Here is a 19,278-nt window from a genome sequence, read left to right on the forward strand (position 1 = left end):
CCGCCGCCGCCGCCGCCGCCGCCGCCGCCGCCGCCACTACTTCAGCACCAGCGCCCGGACAGCGGCGCCGCCCACGGGCATGGACGGCGGTAGCGGCAGCGGCAGCAACGATCCGGCTCCCGGCCCGGGTCTGGAAGGGGAGCAGCGGCCCGAGGGGGAGCCTTTGGCTCCAGACGGCAGGTCCCCGGACAGGTAGGGGCGGACTGCTCCGCAGACCCAGCTCGCAGACCTTCCCAGAATCCCCGGCCCAGGTATCCCCAGTAGCCGCCATATGTCGTCCCATTCAGTCCCCAGCCCCATCTAGAGCCCCTCTGGGGCCTCCAGACTCCCTGCCCCCTGGCCACGCCCTCATTCTGCCGGGTCAATTTTCTCTCTCCCGATACCCCCTACTGTCAGCCCGCTTAGCCCTCACCGCCCCCAGGACCTGCCCCACCCACTGTTCCTACCTTTCCTCTAAGGCCCCGGTATCCCCAGCCCCTCCGGCCTCCAGAGCCCCTCCCTGTAGGCCCTGCCCCCGCGTCTTCTCTGTAAGCCCCAAGCCTGCAGCAGCCTCAGTCCGGGTTCCAGCGAGTCAATGTGGTCGAGGGTGCGCGTGTACTGTAGACGGGAGACTCGCCAAGGTGTGTCCTGGGGGGAGGGCAGACACCCGGTCTCCAAGCTAGGTAGGATCTGTCTTTGTCCATCACCGTCTGTCTCCAGTCTGCCCCACATGGCCAGCTGCGCACGTGTAGGCTCGAGTCCCCACGTGTGGCAGCCACCTGCACTCTTCTGAGGCGCTGCGTGGGCAGGCTCTGAGGCTCAGGCTGCGGTCAGTACCGTCCCTGAAGGAGCACCAGGCTGGCGGGACGGAAGGAACATCTTCCCGCTGCGGGCCCAGATCTTGGTGCCTCTCCTTTCCCTTCCTCCACCATATGTGTGAGGGAACAGCCCAGCCAGGTAGCAATATGGTGCAATTTCTGTGCCCTGCCTGGTCTGCCGCCCCCAGAATCCCTCACCTGACATGACACCGCCTCTCTCTCCTGCCTGGACTGAAATAGGAAGCATTCTTTGGGGGCAAAAGCAGAGGTGGACACATTGTCTTCAGACTGCCCCAGTTAAAATGTGCATTCTGTACCTGAGTGAAGAGGAGACCCCACAAGTGGAGGGAAATGTTTTCTTCCCACTATGTTGACACATCAGCCTGGGTAGATTTAGCCACGTTTCAGTCTGAAAGCCACAGAACTTTCTTCAACAGGATGGTACACAGGATTAATGTGTTCCCTGGACCAGGGGGCTGCCTGGAACTATGGCTTGACCAAAAAGCCAAGTATGGACAAGGCAGAGACAGTGACAGGACAGGGCAGGGGCCAGGAGCATCCCTAGAAGGGACTGGAGAGTCATTTGCTACCTTGGATATTTTGCCAAGGATCAGCCCTATCTGGTCTGCTCACTTCCCCTGCACGTGTGGGTCATACTTGGGCACAGGAATCACTTGCTCTCTTCTAGCAACTCCCTGAGACCTCTGGCCCCTCTCTGCACTTCCCCAGAGACCCTGGACAAATCAGGCAAAGGGATTCATTTCAATCCAAGAAACAAAAATACATTCCGGCTGAACTAAGTAGCACTCTGGGGAGTGAATAAGATAGCACGTGCGCGCGCGCGCGCGCACACACACATACACACACACACACACACACACCCCTTTACTAATGCATTGACAACAGGGCAATTTGAAATAGTTCATTCTTTGTGGTGTTTTATTTTTGTTTTTATTTTTGGGATACGCGGGCCTCTCACTGTTGTGGCCTCTCCCCTTGCAGAGCACAGGCTCTGGACGCACAGGCTCAGCGGCCATGGCTCACGGGCCCAGGCGCTCCGCAGCATGTGGGATCCTCCCAGGCCGGGGCACGAACCCATGTCCCCTGCATCGGCAGGAGGACTCTCAACCACTGCGCCACCAGGGAAGCCCCATTCTTTGTGTTTTTAAAATTACCTTTTTATTTTCCTAGTGGCGTGAATTGCTCCCTCATCTGTCCTGGCCACTCCGCAGGGTCACATGGATGTCCATATGGCTACGTGTCTGTGGACTTGGGGGCATGGTTAATACACATGTACATTTTCCGCTCACGGGGCTCCCAAGAGAGGTGTCTGGGGCACTATTAGCCAGGCCCTGACTGCTGTGACTTTGGCCATGAGTGAGGCCTGTGTCATCACTTTCCATTAACCTACCTGCCTGCCTCAATCACTTAGTTTACAGACCAGTGGGCCCAGGCAGGTGGCCCAGGAAATCGCTCATCCTAGTCAGAGCCATGGAACTGAGAGGGTGAGAATGAAAGCCCCCCGGGGAGGCAAGGCGAGGGGTGCTTAACTATTACTAGGTCTTCCGAAAATAGAGGGCAGCAGCGGCTGGCAGGAGAAAGCTTTTATTCTGAGAACAGTTTGCCTCTTCTCCTTGGGAGGGTCAAGACAAACTCCCGGTTCTACAGCAGTCGGAATGTGGAAAGTTTCAAATTCTGCCACATTCACAATGATGGGCACGGTCATGAAGGGTGAGATTTGGGAGCAGCTGATCCTAGGTCCCTGGAGAGGGATAGAAGGGATTGAGAGGAAGGGGCTGGGGCAAGGGACACCCCAGTAGAAGCAAACCAATGGTGGATGCTGGAATCCCCCTTGAACAGGAGCCTGCTAAGGAAGGGGGTGGCTTATGAGATTTGGTAGACTGGTTAAGGACAACTGGAGTTCCTGTTCTCTGCCAGCACGGCCTGGAGTGCTGGCTTCCCTTAATGAAAAAGAAACTGACACTCCAAGTGGGGGCCTGGCTCCTAGGATAAGCCCAAAGCTCAGTGAGTGCTCTAAGACCATGCGCAGCTGAAATAGGCACCCTGGCTGCCCCACCCTCCTGACTGCGGAAAGCAGGCCCTGCTCTAAAGAGGGAGACCAAGACTAATGGGTCACCTTCATGCCTTCAGGATCCAACCCAGGCCAAGCACAGTGCCCAGCATGTGGCAGGTGCTCAAAAAAGACCTGCAGAATAAAAATCTTAAAGAAGTAGATGTCCACACTTATACACATGAACCCCGGTCATTTTTCCAGCTTCCCTTTGGCCCATGGTGATGGGCCCATAAGCTATTTTATCTGCAAGGACACTGGTTGCTGTGTCATTAACTTTATGGGGTATTCTGAGGTCTTGCTTGAGAACAAGTTTAGTCAAATTCCTATTTTTCTAAGTGTTGAGTTAGTAAGAAAAAAAAATCAGTGGTTTAAATCATGAAACAAATTCTGATGCTGCTTCTGGATAACAAAAAGAAAAGTACTTATAATTATATGTGTAGTGAGATTCTCAAGGTGTGAGAAGTTCTCAAATGGAGATATATTATCTGAGGTGCCTAAAGAGGTCGAATTGTAAATATAAATATACTTCTTAAACTGCACACTCCCTGCAGCACTGAGTGTGGGAAGAGGCAGGAAAGTAAATGTCTTCCACATGCCAGGCTCCACGCCAGGCACCTCACATGTGTTACCTCAGTTAATGCCCATACTAAACCTGAGAGGGAGGCGTTATCATCGTACCCTCACTCAGCAGACAAGGACGCCAATGCTCCAAGAATTGTGTGTCTTTCCCAAGACCCCAGAGTTAAAGGATGATGGAGCCAGGACCCCACCTCCACTGCTCCCCTATTTTAGTCCAAGCATGAGAATTATACCCCACCCCCTGACTGTCTGCCATCCAGCCTTCTGGGAGGAAGAGGAGGAGCTTGCCTATTCTTTCCAGGTCCTCTACTTGGTCTCTGGGCAGAACCCAGCCTCTGTGGGCAATGTCCATGTGCCACCACAGCCAGGACTCTGGCCCACGGCCCCTTCAGCAGTGCAGCAGGCAAGACTGGAAGCCAGGGTTTGCTCGGCATAGACCTGGCTCTCCCATGGGAGCTATGCAAGTTGTAGCAGGCGGATGGAAGAAAGGAGACTCGCTGGAGGGCCCAGAACCCCTTGGGAACCCGCCATGGCCCTCAGGCACTCTGTTCTGTGGCCATCTTCTCCTACCCCAGGTCTGGCAATCCTGCCCCTGGGGTGGGACTCCACCTCTGCCTGCACCCAAGGAGTGGGGCTGGGTCCATGCACAGAGTGCTGCCCTCATGCATAATTTGGAAAGAGGAATCTATTGCTGACTCCTCCCTGGCAAGCTCCTTGGGGGTCCCAACTCCCTCTCCCAACTGTGTACACTGTTGCAGAGCAAACCTCCTGCCCCAAGGCCCAGGCTTGGTGAAAAGGAAGTGGTTGCCTCTGCAAAGCTTTCCCTGACCCCCCCACCCCTGTCAAAGTTGGGCCCTCCTCTGGGCGCCTTCAGTCCTGTGTGACTTCCCCTCTCACAACACTCAACATGGTGGCCCCTGCACATCGCCCACCTACCATGAGTGCCTGGAGGACAAGGACTGGGCTTTATTCATCCTGGCATCACTATTAGCAGCCCGTCCAGCACTCAGCCTTCACTCAGCAAACATCCCTGGGGCACCTTCGGTGTGCAAGGTGCTGCTCAAGGCACTGGGGACACAGATGAACAAATGCACGAGGCCCTGCTCTCCCGGAGCTCACGTTCCATAGGAGAGACAGGCAGTAAACATGACAATATATAATACAACGTCCAGTTGTGGAAAATGCTAGGAAGAAATATAGAGTAGGTAGGGGGATAGGAGTTGGTGGATGATTATTTAGAGAGGGTAGTCAGGGAGGGCTTCTCTAAGAAGGTAATGGTGTGAGCCGTGCAATTATCTGGGGAAGAACACCCCAAGCAGAGGGCAAAGAAAGCTCAAAGGCTCTAAGGTGGGAACAAAAGTGCAGCAGGTGCTCAATAAACGTCTGACAAGAGGATGAAGAGACAACTACAGCAGAAAGAGCACAGGTCTGCAAGTCAGAACTGGGTTCAAGGTCCAGCTCTTCAGGGCTCACTGAACCTGTTTTCAAATCTATAAAAGAAAGAAAGTACTTCCCCGGTATGGTTTTTAAAGGAGTAAATAAGATCATATGTGTTTTGAGGTACATTAGCAGATGAGTGAATGAGACAGTGAACCCCAAGAAGTAGGCTGGGGGTGTAGACCCAGAGCCTCCACCCTCCTTGCCTCTCCCCAGGCCTAGGAATAGAACAGCCTGAGCTCCGTCCGTCTCAGCTCACTGAGCAAGGCTGCTGCACGGTGTGGACCACCGCTGTCTCCCACCCCCTTTTTCCCTGTCTCCTCTCTCCCCAGGTCCCAGAGCAAGGCTGTGGCCCCTGAGGCAAGCCCAGAGAGAAGCGGCGCCCTCCACAGCTGCCCCCTTGAGGACCCTTCCAGTTCTTCGGGACCCCCACCAGGAACTTCCACCCTTCATCCTGTGGGCCCATCCAGCCCCTTGGCCCCTGCCCACTTTACCTATCCCCGGGCACCACAGGAATACCGGGGGGGCAGCTCCCTTCCAGGGCTTGGGGACCGGGCAGCGCTGTGCTCCCATGGCTCCAGCCTCAGCCCTTCCCCAGCCCCCTCACAGCATGATGGGGCCTGGAAGCCGGCATCTGTGCAGCACCATGTGGTCAGCGTCAGGTAAGGAGGGGTCCAGCAGCCTGCCAGCTGCCCTGGAAGGTGGGGCAGGGCTTAAAAGTGGGGTCGACACCCCCCCCCCCCGGACTCTGGACTCCATCACTAGGAGGCAGCCCAGGATGTCCCCTGCGTCTGATGGAGGAGGCAGCCTGGATGGAAGATGAAGGAAGCGTTGGAGCTTGGGAGTGGGAAAGCCTAAAAGGGTTGATGCCATCTTCCTCTATCCTCCACCCCCATCCCAACCTCCCACCCTACAAGAGGACTCTAGCAAGCAAGTGTCTTTCCTTCTCTTCCACAGGCAGGTACGGGCCTTCCAGATGCCAAAGAGGTAGGCCTGGCCCTTCTCTGGAGCCCTAGGGGTCACCAGGCCAGTCCCCAGTTTAGCCCCACCATCCCTTGTTGGTAGCTTCTAAGCCCCCGCATTCCCTGCTATCACACCCAATGCTAATTCATGTGGGATCTCTTCCTCTTTCCCAGCTATTCCCAGCTGATTGCTGAGTGGCCAGTGGCCGTGCTGCTGCTGTGTCTGGCTGTCATCCTCCTCTGCACCCTGGCTGGACTGCTGGGAGGCCAGCTACCCGATTTCTCCAAGCCCTTACTGGTGAGGGACCAAGGGGAGGGATGGGCCCCCAGGCCTGGCCACCTCAGCTCAGTCTGAGGCAGAAAATGGGAGTGGCGCAGCTGGGAGTGGGGAGGCAGCAATGGGCTCTCCAGAGAGAGCTGGGAGATGGTATAGAGGTGATCCTCGTGTCCAACAATCCAGGCAGGCGGGCCAGCCTTCCCTGCTCCAGGGACCCAAAGGGGCAGAGCCGAGAAGGGAGAAGGAGAACTCCCCCTCCTGCCGGCCTGATCTTCTCTGCCCTCCTCCCTGCAGGGCTTTGAGCCTCGGGACACGGACATTGGGCGCAAGCTAGTGGTCTGGAGAGCACTGCAGTCCCTCACAGGCCCCAAGAAGCTGCTTTCCCTTTCTCCAGACCTTGAGCTGAACAGGTAATGGGTTCCCATCTTTCCACTGCTGGGGGGAACCGGGGAAAGAACGAGGCCTCCAGAGAGCGGCCGAAGGCAAGTCAGAGGGCCTGGCATAGATTTTCTCTCTGCCTCAGCTCAAACCCCCATACCACTCTGAGCCCCACACCCTGGAGCAGTGCCCAGGAGGGCATGGTCCGGCCTCGGAGGATGGTGGAGCCCCTGGAGGCCAGAGGGCAGGAGAGCTTCTTCTGTGGCCCCCCTGGTAAGCTGCAGCCTGGCCAGTTCCTGGCTTTAATGGTGGTTACCCCCTCCCCACCTACGAGAACAGGAGGGCCCAGGAGAACAAATTTGGGCAAACAGAAGGGGAAGGAGCCTTCAAGCCAAGAAATTTGAGTTAGAGCTGGGAGGATGAGGCAGGTCTCAGGTGCTCCAGCCAGGTAGGGGCAAGCTGGATGGGGATGTGCCACAGGGGAGGGATGCAGGCCCAGGATCAGGCAGGCAGGCACAGGTTTCAGGCTCCTGGGAATCTAAACCTCATATGGCCCTGGGTAAGCATCTTCCCTTTGGTGGGCCCAGGACCTGGGGCCAAAGGGTGAGCTGTGGGCGGTGTGTTGCAGAGAAGAGCTATGCACAGCTGGTGTTCATGTCCACCTCAGCGGGCAGCCTGTGGAACCTGCACGCCATCCATTCCATGTGTCGCATGGAACAGGATCAGGTGAGCTGGCTAGGGAGGTGCCAGGGGCTGGGTGGGGGAACCAGGGACACCAGGGACCTGAGCATAAGGAAATACAGCTGAGCCAGGACTCCCAGCCTGGACTAGGAGAGAGCATTCCCTGCTTAGAAAATTACTGCAACCCTGCTGAGAGGTTCTGGGTTGGCAGGGAGAGAAGAGTCAGCTGTTTCCAGAAGAGCCAAGACACAGGTGCTGGAAGACAGACCCTGCAGAGCCTGGGGATTTTCGAAAGGTCCTGAAAAGGAGCCTCAAGAGCTGTTGAGGAGGCCCCGGCCCAAGGCCCCCAGCCCCCATCAACCCAAGCGCTGCAGATCCAGTCATGCTAACTGGAGAACCATGTGCTATAACATCTGCAGAAAGTTTCGCTACTAAAAACAGTGTGAACACCACTAGGCTTAAAGAACATGTGCTCTGGAGTCAGATGCCTGAATTCAAGGCCAGCTCTAATACTCCTTGGCTGTGTGACCTCAGACACATTTCTCAACCTCTCGGTGCCTCGGTCTTTGTATATATAAAATGGGAATAATGGTAGTTTCCTCATAGGGGTGTTGTGACAATGAAACAAGGTAGAATTTGTAAAAAATATAGCATAATGACTGACAATAGTGATCTCTCAATAAATGTTACTATTGTCACCATGATCTCAGGCCCAACGCCATACATCCAGTTGATGGCAGTACAGGGCCTCTGATTCCCAGGCTAGCATTCTCTGTAACTACACCAGCTATTGTAATGTCAGCATCAGGGTGGGAGAGAAAAACAGGCATGAGGTCTGAAAAAGAAACAGCCCTATCCCTCACAAGGTTTAAGCAGACCACTGGACAGAGATAGGGGGCTAGGGTTTGGCAGTGACCCTGATCCTGGAATGTTTTGGCCTCCACTTTTCCCACCTGTCCAGTTCCCTGGACACTTGGCCCCATTCCATCTGTGGCTGCCACTTCCACTCCTACTTCTGTCTCAGGCAGTGCAGAGTTGGGGTGTGTGACCTGCTGGGGCCCTTAGGGCAAGACCTCTCAGGCAGAGGCCTGGGGCCGCATTCCTGAGGCTCCTCTTTGACAGAGTCAAGACGTAGCTGCTGGAACCTGGGCCTGACCAGTCAGGTTTTGCTGGGCAGTCAAGATACCTCTCTGCCTCTGCCCTGCAGCCTGAAAGGAGGTGAGAGGGCCTCGGACAGCGCTGGGGAAACCTGGGCCCCTGCACTGCCCCTGAGCTCTCTCGTGCTGTGTGTGTCCTATAGGTCCGCTCCCATACCAGCTTTGGGGCTCTGTGCCAGCGTACAGCAGCCAACGAGTGCTGCCCCAGTTGGTCCCTGGGCAACTATGTGGCCGTGCTCTCCAATCGTTCCTCCTGCCTGGACACTACTCAAGCCGACACAGCCCGCACGCTGGCCCTGCTGCGGGCCTGTGCCCTCTACTATCACCGTGGTGCCCTGGTGCCCTCTTGTCTGGGACCCGGTAAGGACAAGCCCCCGCGCTGTGCCCAGGTTCCCACCAAGTGCTCCCGGAGCAGTGCTGTCTACCAACTCCTGCACTTCCTGCTGGACAGGGACTTTCTGAGTCCCCAGACGGCTGACTACCAGGTGCCCTCCCTCAAGTACAGCCTGCTCTTCCTGCCCACCCCGAAGGGTGCCTCCATGATGGGCATCTACCTGGACCGCCTAGCCGTGCCCTGGGGGCTCTCCGACAACTACACATCCATCACTGGCATGGACCTGGGCCTCAAGCAGGAGCTGCTGAGGCACTACCTGGCCCAGGATACGGTGTACCCCTTGCTGGCCCTGGCCGCCATCTTCCTCAGCATCGCCCTCTACCTGCGCTCCCTCTTCCTCACACTCATGGTGCTACTGGGGGTGCTGGGCTCCCTGCTGCTTGCCTTTTTTCTTTACCGAGTGGCCTTCCGGATGGCCTACTTCCCCTTCGTCAATCTGGCGGCCCTTGTCCTGCTGAGCAGCGTCTGCGCCAACCACACCCTCATCTTCTTCGACCTCTGGCGCCTCAGCAAGAGCCAGCTGCCCTCCGGGGGGCTGGCGCAGCGCGTGGGCCGCACCATGCACCACTTCGGCTACCTGCTGCTAGTCTCGGGCCTCACCACGGGCGCGGCTTTCTACGCCAGCTACCTGAGCCGCCTCCCCGCCGTCCGCTGCTTCGCGCTCTACATGGGCACGGCTGTGCTGGCGCACCTGGCGCTCACGCTGGCCTGGCTGCCCTCCTCCGCGGTGCTCCACGAGCGCTACCTAGCGCGCGGCTGTGCGGCCCGGGCGCGCGGCCCGTGGGGCGGCAGCGCGCCCCGGCGACTGGCGCTGGCGCTGCACCGGCGGCTCCGTGGGCTAAGGAGGGCGGCCGCCAGCACCTCGCGCCTGCTCTTCCAGCGCCTTCTGCCCTGCGGCGTCATCAAGTTCCGCTACATCTGGATCTGCTGGTTCGCCGCGCTGGCGGCGGGGGGCGCCTACATCGCCGGCGTCAGCCCCCGCCTGCGGCTGCCCACGCTGCCGCCGCCCCGCGGCCAGGTCTTCCGGCCCAGCCACCCCTTCGAACGCTTCGACGCTGAGTACCGTCAGCAGTTTCTGTTCGAGCGGCTGCCTCAGGGTGAGGGCGGCCACATGCCTGTGGTTTTGGTGTGGGGCATCCTGCCGGTGGACACTGGCGATCCCCTGGACCCTCGCAGCAACAGCTCTCTGGTGAGTGACCCTGCCTTCTCGGCCAGCGGTCCTGAGGCGCAGCGCTGGCTGCTGGCACTCTGCCAGGGAGCTCGGAATCAGAGCTTCTTTGGGGCCCAGCCAGAGGGCTGGCCCACGCTGTGCTTCGTGGAGGCCCTCCGGCGCTGGATGGAGAGCCCCGGTTGCGCCCGCCTGGGGCCTGGCCTCTGCTGTGGCCACTCGGGCTTCCCCTGGGCCCCCCAGCTTTTCCTGCACTGCCTCAAGATGATGGCTCTGGAGCAAGGCCCCGAGAGCACCCGGGACCTGGGAGCCCGCTTCAATACCCAGGGCGGCCTGGCTGCCCTGGTCCTGCAGTTCCAGACCAACTTCCAGTATAGTCCAGACTACAGCCAGGCCCACCACTTCTACACTGAGGTCAGCTACTGGCTGGCAGCAGAGCTGGGCAGGGCACCCCCCGGCCTGCGCCGGGGTTGGTTCACCAGCCGTCTGGAGCTGTACAGCCTGCAGCACAGCCTGAGCACCGAGCCTGCTGTGGTGCTGGGCCTGGCCCTGGCGCTGGCCTTTGCCACACTGCTGCTGGGCACCTGGAATGTTCCACTTAGCCTGTTCTCTGTGGCAGCCGTGGCAGGCACCGTGCTGCTCACGGTGGGGCTCCTGGTTCTGCTCGAGTGGCAGCTCAACACTGCTGAGGCCCTCTTTCTCTCTGCCTCTGTGGGCCTCTCGGTCGACTTCACCGTCAACTACTGCATCTCCTATCACCTGTGCCCACACCCTGACCGCCTGAGCCGCGTGGCCTTCTCGCTGCGCCAGACCAGCTGCGCCACGGCGGTGGGGGCTGCAGCCCTGTTTGCAGCCGGTGTGCTCATGCTGCCTGCCTCGGTGTTGCTCTATCGCAAGCTGGGCATCGTCCTCATGATGGTGAAGTGCGTCAGCTGCGGCTTCGCCAGCTTCTTCTTCCAATCTCTCTGCTGTTTCTTTGGACCAGAGAAGAACTGTGGACAAATCCTCTGGCCTTGTGCCCACCTGCCATGGGACGCCGGAACTGGGGAGCCTGGAGGGGAGAAGGCAGGCCGCCAACGACCAGGGCCAGTGGGAGGGGCGCCTGGGTCCTGTCCAGAGCAGTACGAGTTACAGCCCCTGGCACGACGCCGGAGTCCCAGCTTTGACACTAGTACAGCCACCAGCAAGCTGTCCCACCGGCCCTCAGTGCTCTCTGAGGATCTACAGCTGCATGATGGCCCCTGCTGCTCCCGGCTCCCACCAGCCCCTACCTCCCCAAGGGAGGTGTTCCTGGACCACCAGGCGCTCTTCAGCCAGTGCCCAGCCCTGCAGACCTCCTCCCCCTATAAGCAGGCTGGCCCCAGCCCCAAAACCCGGGCCAGGCAGGACTCCCAAGGGCAGAAGCCTGAGCCTGTGCAGGCATCACCAGAAGCCCCAGCCCACTCCCCCAAGCCCAAGCCCCAGGTCGCAGAGCCTCCTGAGTGCCTCTGCTCCTCAGCCAGCACCCTGGAGGGGCTCAGTGTCTCTGACGAGACCTGCCTAAGCACCTCTGAGCCCAGTGCCCGTGTGCCAGATTCCGTGGGTGCCTCTCCAGAGGACCTGGATGAAACTGAGCAAACAGTACCTGAGCGGGGCCAGCTGAATGGGAAGCGGGACACGCTGTGGCTGGCGCTGAGGGAGACCGTGTACGACCCATCACTGCCCGCCTCCCACCAGAGCAGCTCATCCTGGAAGGGCCGTGGCGGGCCAGGGGATGGCAGCCCTGTGGTGCTGCCCAACAGCCAGCCGGATCTGCCAGACGTTTGGGTGCGCAGGCCCAGCACCCACACTTCAGGCTACAGCAGCTGAGGGGGGCCCCGAGAGGCCGGACTGGGGCCCAGAGCCTGTCGGGGGTGACAAGGCAGGGGCAGCAGCAGGCTAGAGCCTGTTGGTGTTTCCTCACATCAGCGGGGAGGGGTCTCACTCTCCAGCTGTGGATTTTGAACCCTGCCAGATGATCCAGCCTTGGTAGGGGCTTCTGCTTCCTCCCCACATCTAGAGGATTCAGTGGGGGGTGCGGGGGGGTGGTCTTTGGAGTGAAACGCCAAGCTCTCCTAGTGACCTGCTCAGGGCTCGTCTGCCCCACAGTGCCAACCAGGACCCACCCTCTGGAACGGGGAAGGCCACAGTCGTAGCTCCGTATATCAGGGGAGGCTGACCTGGCCCCCATGCCAAGTGACAAGAAGGTCAGTGGGACTAAGGGACCCAGCCAGGGCACCTCACCAACCAAAAGAGCCCTGGGAAGCCTCAGCAGCCTCCTGGACCTCACACCTTTCAGAGGCTTTTTATCAGGACACTTCCTTCTCTTTGGGGATCCTCTCTGGGCCAGAATTGGGCTGGGCCCTCTGTCCTTAACTACCTGTGTCCCTCACAGTCCTCAGTCTGACCAGGAATTTGTCAAGACCAGGCAGAGATGGCTGCTGGCAGTGAAGTGGAGGAGGAGGAATGGTCGGCCTCTGAGCACCCCTAAATTGCTGACGGTCCCTCATGGGGAGCTGCATTGACATGGAAGGGTCCTCTCCCCTGTTGACAACAATAAGAATCCTTTACGTCCTGCATCTTTTAGTTTGCAGAACACTTCTACACCCATCGTGTCCTGGGAATCTCACCACTTCTGTATGGGTTAGCCTACAGTTGGTCAGGTCCTTTTGCCGCCAGTTTACAGGTAAAGACATCGAGACTAGGTAAGATTAAGTGATTTACACAAAGTCGCGTAGATAGTAAATGGCAGAACAGGCTTCCTGACTCATTCCACCACAACTGCCACTCTCCTCCTGTCTACCTGCCCCAGGGACGTTGGCCTGTGGCTGTCTTGATCTTTGGTCTCTGACAATCTCTAACAACCTGCCTTCGCAGATGCCTCTCGGTAAACTCCCCTCCTTCCTCGCTTTAGGCCTCCATCTCCAGAAAGAGCTACGTTCTGAGCAAGCCTGGAGTTCCTCCCCATCTCCCTCGTGCTTCCCTCCAGCTCCAGCTGAGAAGCCTACCATCCATAAGGCATCCTGGCTGTTCTGATTCCCAGGTTCAGGGTCAAGAGGAGGAGGCCTCTTCAGTGGCCACAATGTGTGGAGAGTCCCTGCCAGGAGACGCACTGAGGGCAGTAGAGGCTGAGAAGAGTTCAATTAAGGCAGGAACTCAGGGCTGCCCTCTTTAGGAGTGTGTAAGTCTGAAGCTGTTTTGCAGGTCAAGGTCCCAGCTTCCTAAGGACAGGTCTCTCTAGGGGCACTCAGCAGACCAAAGGCTGACTGCCCCCTCCCCAAAGCAAAGGTCTCTCTGGAAGGTATTATCCCACATGAGAGCTCACGACACCTGGAGCTTCAGCAAGTTTACTGAACACCAACTCTGCCTATGGCACTACATGGGGACAGAGGCAAGGAGGGAAAATCAGACATCTGCCCTAAGGAGCTCACTCTCTAGCTGGGGAAACAGCTCACACACACATGCGGGCATCGATGGGTCACTGATAGTAGCATGCAGCACATGCTGAGGGCCATAGGCCTGTCACCATGACTATTGCTGGAGCTCAAGTACCCAGGAATGGTAACCAGGAAGGCTTCCTGGAGGAGGAACGACTTGAGCTGGGCTTTAGAAGTCCAAGTATCTCAAACTGGAAGGGACCTTAACAATCATTTATTCCAGCAGTTTTCAAACTTTGGAGCCTCAGGATCCTTTCTTCAAAGAATCCTTGTGTGGAAACAGTATATAAAGCAGATGAAAAGCAGCCACTCTGGTGGGTGCTGGGGGTGGGGGAGTACAGAGCCAGGTCAGCCTCCCTTTCTACTGGGCCTCTCAGGGGACCCTGGGGAACCCCTCAAGCTCCTGGTGGCTCTGAAGAATGTGATGCGAAACCACTGATGCAGGTCATTTTATGGATGAGTAGCACAGAGAGGAAGGACTTTTCTAGGGCCAAAGAGACAGTCTGTGGCAGAGCTGGAGGCAAATCAGGGGGTGTTTGGGTTTTTTTTCCTATATTGTTGAGCCCTACCTCCCACTCCGAGTAACCCATAAGAAGTGAGGCCAGAACCCCAATGAAAATATGGGCGTTGTGGAAGAGACAGAAGACCGTGGGCAGAAATGACCGGTTATGTCGGCTCCTTTGCAAGATAATGATACCCATTTGACTCCCGACACCAGGAAGGAGAGACAGTGACTAGGACTAACTTGGACCATCTCCCTGGAGGTCCGCTGAGACCTCTCTCTCTTCATGTCCGAGTAGAATTCAGCCTCTCTGGCCTGGCTTCTCTGCACCATGGACTATATCCTTCTGTTATCACACAGCCAGGCTGAGAGAGCTCTGGTCTCGTCTGGGACCATCAGCCAGAGGGAGGGCAAGGTGAGCCCTACTTACTGAGCACAAGCAGAAGTCTGGCCTTGACTCAACAGCGAGTCCAGCGTCTTAGTGGTCTCTCAATGACGCACCGCGGCTCTTCTGCCCTGTGTTGTAGGAAGGCAGCAGGGCCCTGGACGAAAAGGACCTGCTCCTCTGCGCCCTCTTTCTTGTCTTGCAGGGGGAGACGTTGATGTCTGGGACTGGAGCTTCAGGAATCTGGCCTGAACACAACCAGTGAAACGTTCGAGAGAGCATGAAGTGGTGGCTGGGGTGGGCATCAGGGATCTGGGCACAACTGAGGGCCCTCCGCAGGGTCCCCTTCTGGCAGGCTGTGGCCACACAACCCTTCAGGAAGGCAGATGAGTCAGAGCAGCCGAGACACCCACTGGATTTGTTCTTTACACCAGCGGGCCCAAAGGACTGGAAGAACCCAGTGGTAATCCAAAACATCATCTCACACCCAGAGTGGCCCGAACGAAGAGCAGGCTTCCCACAGCAGTGGGTAATCCCGCCCGCCTCTCTAGCCCCAACTTCGGAAAGCGGGATTTGAAGCACTTTCTATTTCCTTTGAGTTTCAGCAGATCTATTATTATCATTATGGGTGGTTACAGTGAGTGTATGGTCCTGGACACATGTGGGGAGAGGCTTAGATGCATGCTGTGAGGCAAGGGAAAACCAGTCAAAGCATTCACGATGGCTCTGGAACATTCAAGAAATGCTTTCTTAACACTGAGACACTGCATGAACACTCATTTGGGACTTGAGGTCATTTCTCCTATTTGTGCCACAGGTCCTTGAACTCACACCCAGAGCATGAGTATGTGTACCGTATATTTTAAGAATGTAACTTGGAATAGTTTGTCACTATGGGGAAACCCATCTTTCCATGGCTGAGGCACTCTGGTGACAATGTTAGAGATTGAATTGACCGGCAGAATCTTAGATTTTACAGGCACATCCCATACCATGATATTTAGGCAATATCTCAGCTTGAGCCTGATTCTGAAAGAGACATCTCACAGGAGATTTATAAGCCAAATGCCCTCAGCTCCTCCAACTAACTCCTTCTTCTCCCAGTGCATGACAAGACAGGGAGGTGGGGGAGGGGTACCAGGAAAGAGGACATATTGGAGAGTTTCTGATCTTTTCTTCCATGGTGGCCTTATCTTGGCCTTTGATAATACACGTGGGCAATGACAAGCTCTCTGGCACCCATGCCATGCATCAAGATTTGCTTGAAAAAAAAAAAAAGATTTGCTTGGGGGTGGGAAAAACAGACATTCCTTACACTTTCTAACCTCACCCTTGTTCACAGGGACAACAGTAACTCAAGGTGTAGTGGTGTTTATGCTTAAGAGAAGAAGCTGTAACTCAATTCACTGGGAAGATGAGAAACAAAAGAAAGCCACTGTGTGCTGTGTAAATGGCTGGCTGTCCCAAGCCACCTTGCACTGAAGAGCCCGGGAAGGACCTTGATAAACTTGTTATCATGAGGCCTCTGTGTGGTTATTCATGTTAGACCTTAACATAGGGAAAAGATCAACATTTTACCAAGTTCACAGACATCAAACAAGAGCTTCAGGATTGCTAACGAATATCACTCAGCTGGGCAGACTGACGTAGATTTGAATCCATGACCTCCAACCTCACCTGCAGTCTCCGCCCTGCCTAGCTACTTCCATTCCAGTTACTAGTTTCCATTCTTTGCAATGATCATTTCATACTTTCTCTACCTGCTTCAGACATCAGATGCCCTTCACCTCCCTGCACCCCGACTTTCAGTAGACAAAAAACTCATTATTCATGAGGAAACCTGGAGGCATCAGAGTGAAATGTGCTCACCTTCAAGGCACCAAGTCCCCAACTCACCTACCGTGCTCCTACTGGCTTCTCAACCCATCCCTTCTGTTACAAAGAAAGAAGCAGTAATGGCCCCAGCAATGGCTTCACACACTTTGCATGAGAGGCCTTCAACTAGGGCTTGCATTCCCACAGAGACATGAACACTTTCTAGAAGGTAGGTGGGCACAGATAGTTTTAAGGGAATTAGTTTCAAGGCTTCCTTCTTCATAATTTTCCTCTCCTCATATTCATCAGCCTAAGAAGGAGCCTTAGGTCTGCAAGTTCGCCTCCCCAACCTCCGCTTTCCCAGTTGACCCTTCCTTCATTCTGACTCCTACTCTGGCATCTCCCTCTGCAGTATTTTCTGAAAAACAAATAAAAGGACTACTTGAGAATGCTCTGCTTGAGGAAGTCCTTGAGAGAGCAAAGCCAAGAACATACAAACATTATTATAACTGTATTCCATATGTTCACATAGCTAAGTAGAGACTTAGAAAAAATATATATATATATATTTTAAATACCCAAATTGAATTTGTAGAGATGAAAACTAAAATGTCTGATTAAAAAAAAGAAAAATCCCTGGATGGAATCAACGGTTTAGACGTTTTAGAAAAAAAAAAAGGATTAGTGGACTTGAAGACATAGCAATAGATATTATCCAAAATGAAACACCAAGAGAAAAAAAAAAAGTTTAGAAATGAATAAAGAGCATACACAATATACAACAAGCAGAAAATAGGTCCTTTACAACTATTTAAAATTATGAAATAATTTAGGCATCAACTAAAAATGAAGAGGGTGCATTTTAAAAATATATTCTTTGTGAGGGTACATGCACAAAGGAGTTTGAAAATGCTACCTAGGTACCATCTCCCTTGCCTCTTTCTCTATGACTTTGCTCTTTTGATCATCCCATCTCCCTTCTGAAGCGTCCTTTTCTTCCTCTCAGCTGGCTCACTCCCATAGGCACATGTACCCACTATTATCTACATCTTCAAGAAAACCCTTCCTTGACCCCCACAACCCACCTTCAGTTATTGCCCAATTGTTCTAACTCCATTCACAGACAAACTCTTCTGCATCTGCCATCTCTGCTTCCTCGTCTCTCATTTACTCTTCAATTTGTTCCAGTGTGGCTTCCACTCCAGCCTCTCCACCAGAATTCCTCTTCTGATACTCAACAGTGACTTTTGTGTGTGTATGAGAAAACATGCATGAGTTTATTCACTGCAGGATTTTGTACACACCAATGACTTCTCTGTTGCTAAATTAAATGGGTTCTTTTAAATTCTCATCTTGCTTGCCCTTTCAGTTATTTTCAATGGTTTATCACTCCCTTTTTCAGCAGTTTACCACTTCCTTCTTCCTAGCTTCTAAGACACCACCCTTTATTTATTTATTTATTATTTTTTTTAAGATGTTGGGGGTAGGAGTTTATTAACTAATTAATTTATTTTTGCTGTGTTGGGCCTTCGTTTCTGTGCGAGGGCTTTCTCTAGTTGTGGCAAGCGAGGGCCACTCTTCATCGTGGTGCGCGGACCTCTCACTATCGCAGCCTCTCCCGTTGCGGAGCACAGGCTCCAGACGCGCAGGCTCAGTAGTTGTGGCTCACGGGCCTAGTCGCTCCGGGGCATGTGGAATCCTCCCAGACCAGGGCTCAAACCCGTGTCCCCTGCATTAGCAGGCAGATTCTCAACCACTGCGCCACCAGGGAAGCCCCTCTTTATTTTCTTCTCACCTCTCTGACACCTCTTTATCAGATGTCTTGGCTGGCACCTTCTAATCACTGCAGCTTCTAAGTACTGCCATCCCTGTCCTTGGTCCTAAGGCTCTCTGTACACTTCTTCCCTGGTGATCTCATCCAATATCATAGCTTTAAATACATATGTATACCCATGACTCCCAAGAGTATATCTCCAACCCAGACTCTCCTCTGGGCTCAAGGCTTGTATTTCCAACTGCCTACTTGACAGCTCCACTTGAATGTCTCAAAGGCATTTCAGGTTTGCCGTGTTCAGAACTGAAATCTAAATCTCTCCCCAACACAAAATAATGACTCTATCCACACAATTATTCAAGCCTGGGAGTCATCCTTAAGATCTCCCTCCCCCTTATTCCTCCTTCCTCCACATACAGTCTAGCACTAAGTCCTGAGATTCTGCCCTCAAAAGCTGTCTTAAATGTGTCCGCCTCTTTCCATCTCCACTACCACCACCACCATCCTGGCCAAGCCCCCATCATCTCTCACTTGAACGATGAGAGTAGCCTCCCAACTGTCTCTCTAATTCTGCTCTTGCTCTCCTTCAATCCATTCTCCTTGGAGTAGCCAGAGTGAACATTTTAAAATATAAATTGGGGAATTCCTGGCAGTCCAGTGGTTAGGACTTGGCGCTCCCACTGCCAGGGCCTCGGGTTCGATCCCTGGTTGGGAACTAAGATCACACAAGCTGTGCAGTGTGGCCAATATATATATATATATATATATATATATATATAAATTGAATGACACTCTCCTGCTCTAATACTTCAGTGATTTCTAATTACCCTTAAGAATAAAAATCTAAAAAAAAGAGAAAAAATCTCATTACGTTTGGACTACAAATCTCTTTACCTTTGGCCTACAAAGAATGCCATTTGACTTATTTCTCCAGCTTTATCAGTACCATTCGCCTCCCATCTTTCAGTCCCTCTAGGAAAAGCCCATTCCTACCTTGGGATTTTGCATTGCTCTCCTCTTCCCCATTGCTCATCTGATTAACTCCTACTCATTTTTGTCAGTCAAACATCACTTAAGATGTCTTCCCTGGTACTTCCCTGGTGGCACAGTGGTTAAGAATCTGCCTGCCAATGCAGGGGACACGGGTTTGATCCCTGGTCCACATGTCTCGGAGCAACTAAGCCTGTGTGCTACAACTACTGAGCCCGCATGCCATGACTACTGAAGCCCGCGCACCTAGAGCCCGTGCTCCACAACAAGAGAAGCCCCCGCAATGAGAAGCCCACACACCTCAAGGAAGAGTAGCCCCTACTCGCTACAACTAGAGAAAGCCCACGTGCAGCAGCGAAGACCCAACGCAGCCAAAAAAAAATGACTCTGCAATTTAAACTAGGTTTCCCTGCTTTTCTCTCATAGCACATTGTACTTTCCCTTCATAGTTTT

The 19,278-nt window shown here is 54.6% G+C and overlaps 1 protein-coding gene across 2 annotated transcripts; it reads left to right on the forward strand.

Moving 5' to 3' along the window:
- On the forward strand, window positions 1–17,412 carry DISP2 (dispatched RND transporter family member 2). Of its 2 annotated transcripts, XR_010944829.1 has the most exons (9): window positions 1–192; window positions 5,220–5,549; window positions 5,845–5,874; window positions 6,024–6,147; window positions 6,421–6,536; window positions 6,650–6,777; window positions 7,133–7,230; window positions 8,486–14,709; window positions 15,589–17,412. XR_010944829.1 is itself a non-coding variant. In XM_067743071.1 (8 exons), the coding sequence occupies exons 1-8, from the start codon at window positions 80–82 to the stop codon at window positions 11,750–11,752; spliced, it is 4,206 nt and encodes a 1,401-aa protein (XP_067599172.1). In that variant the 5' UTR covers window positions 1–79; the 3' UTR covers window positions 11,753–16,824. The 2 variants fall into 2 exon arrangements, 1 of the variants encoding a protein (XP_067599172.1); XM_067743071.1 differs by having other exon boundaries at window positions 8,486–16,824.
- Window positions 17,413–19,278: the final 1,866 nt, after the last annotated feature.

Source organism: Pseudorca crassidens, chromosome 1 (genome assembly GCF_039906515.1).
Source record: "Pseudorca crassidens isolate mPseCra1 chromosome 1, mPseCra1.hap1, whole genome shotgun sequence".
NCBI lineage: Eukaryota > Metazoa > Chordata > Mammalia > Artiodactyla > Delphinidae > Pseudorca > Pseudorca crassidens.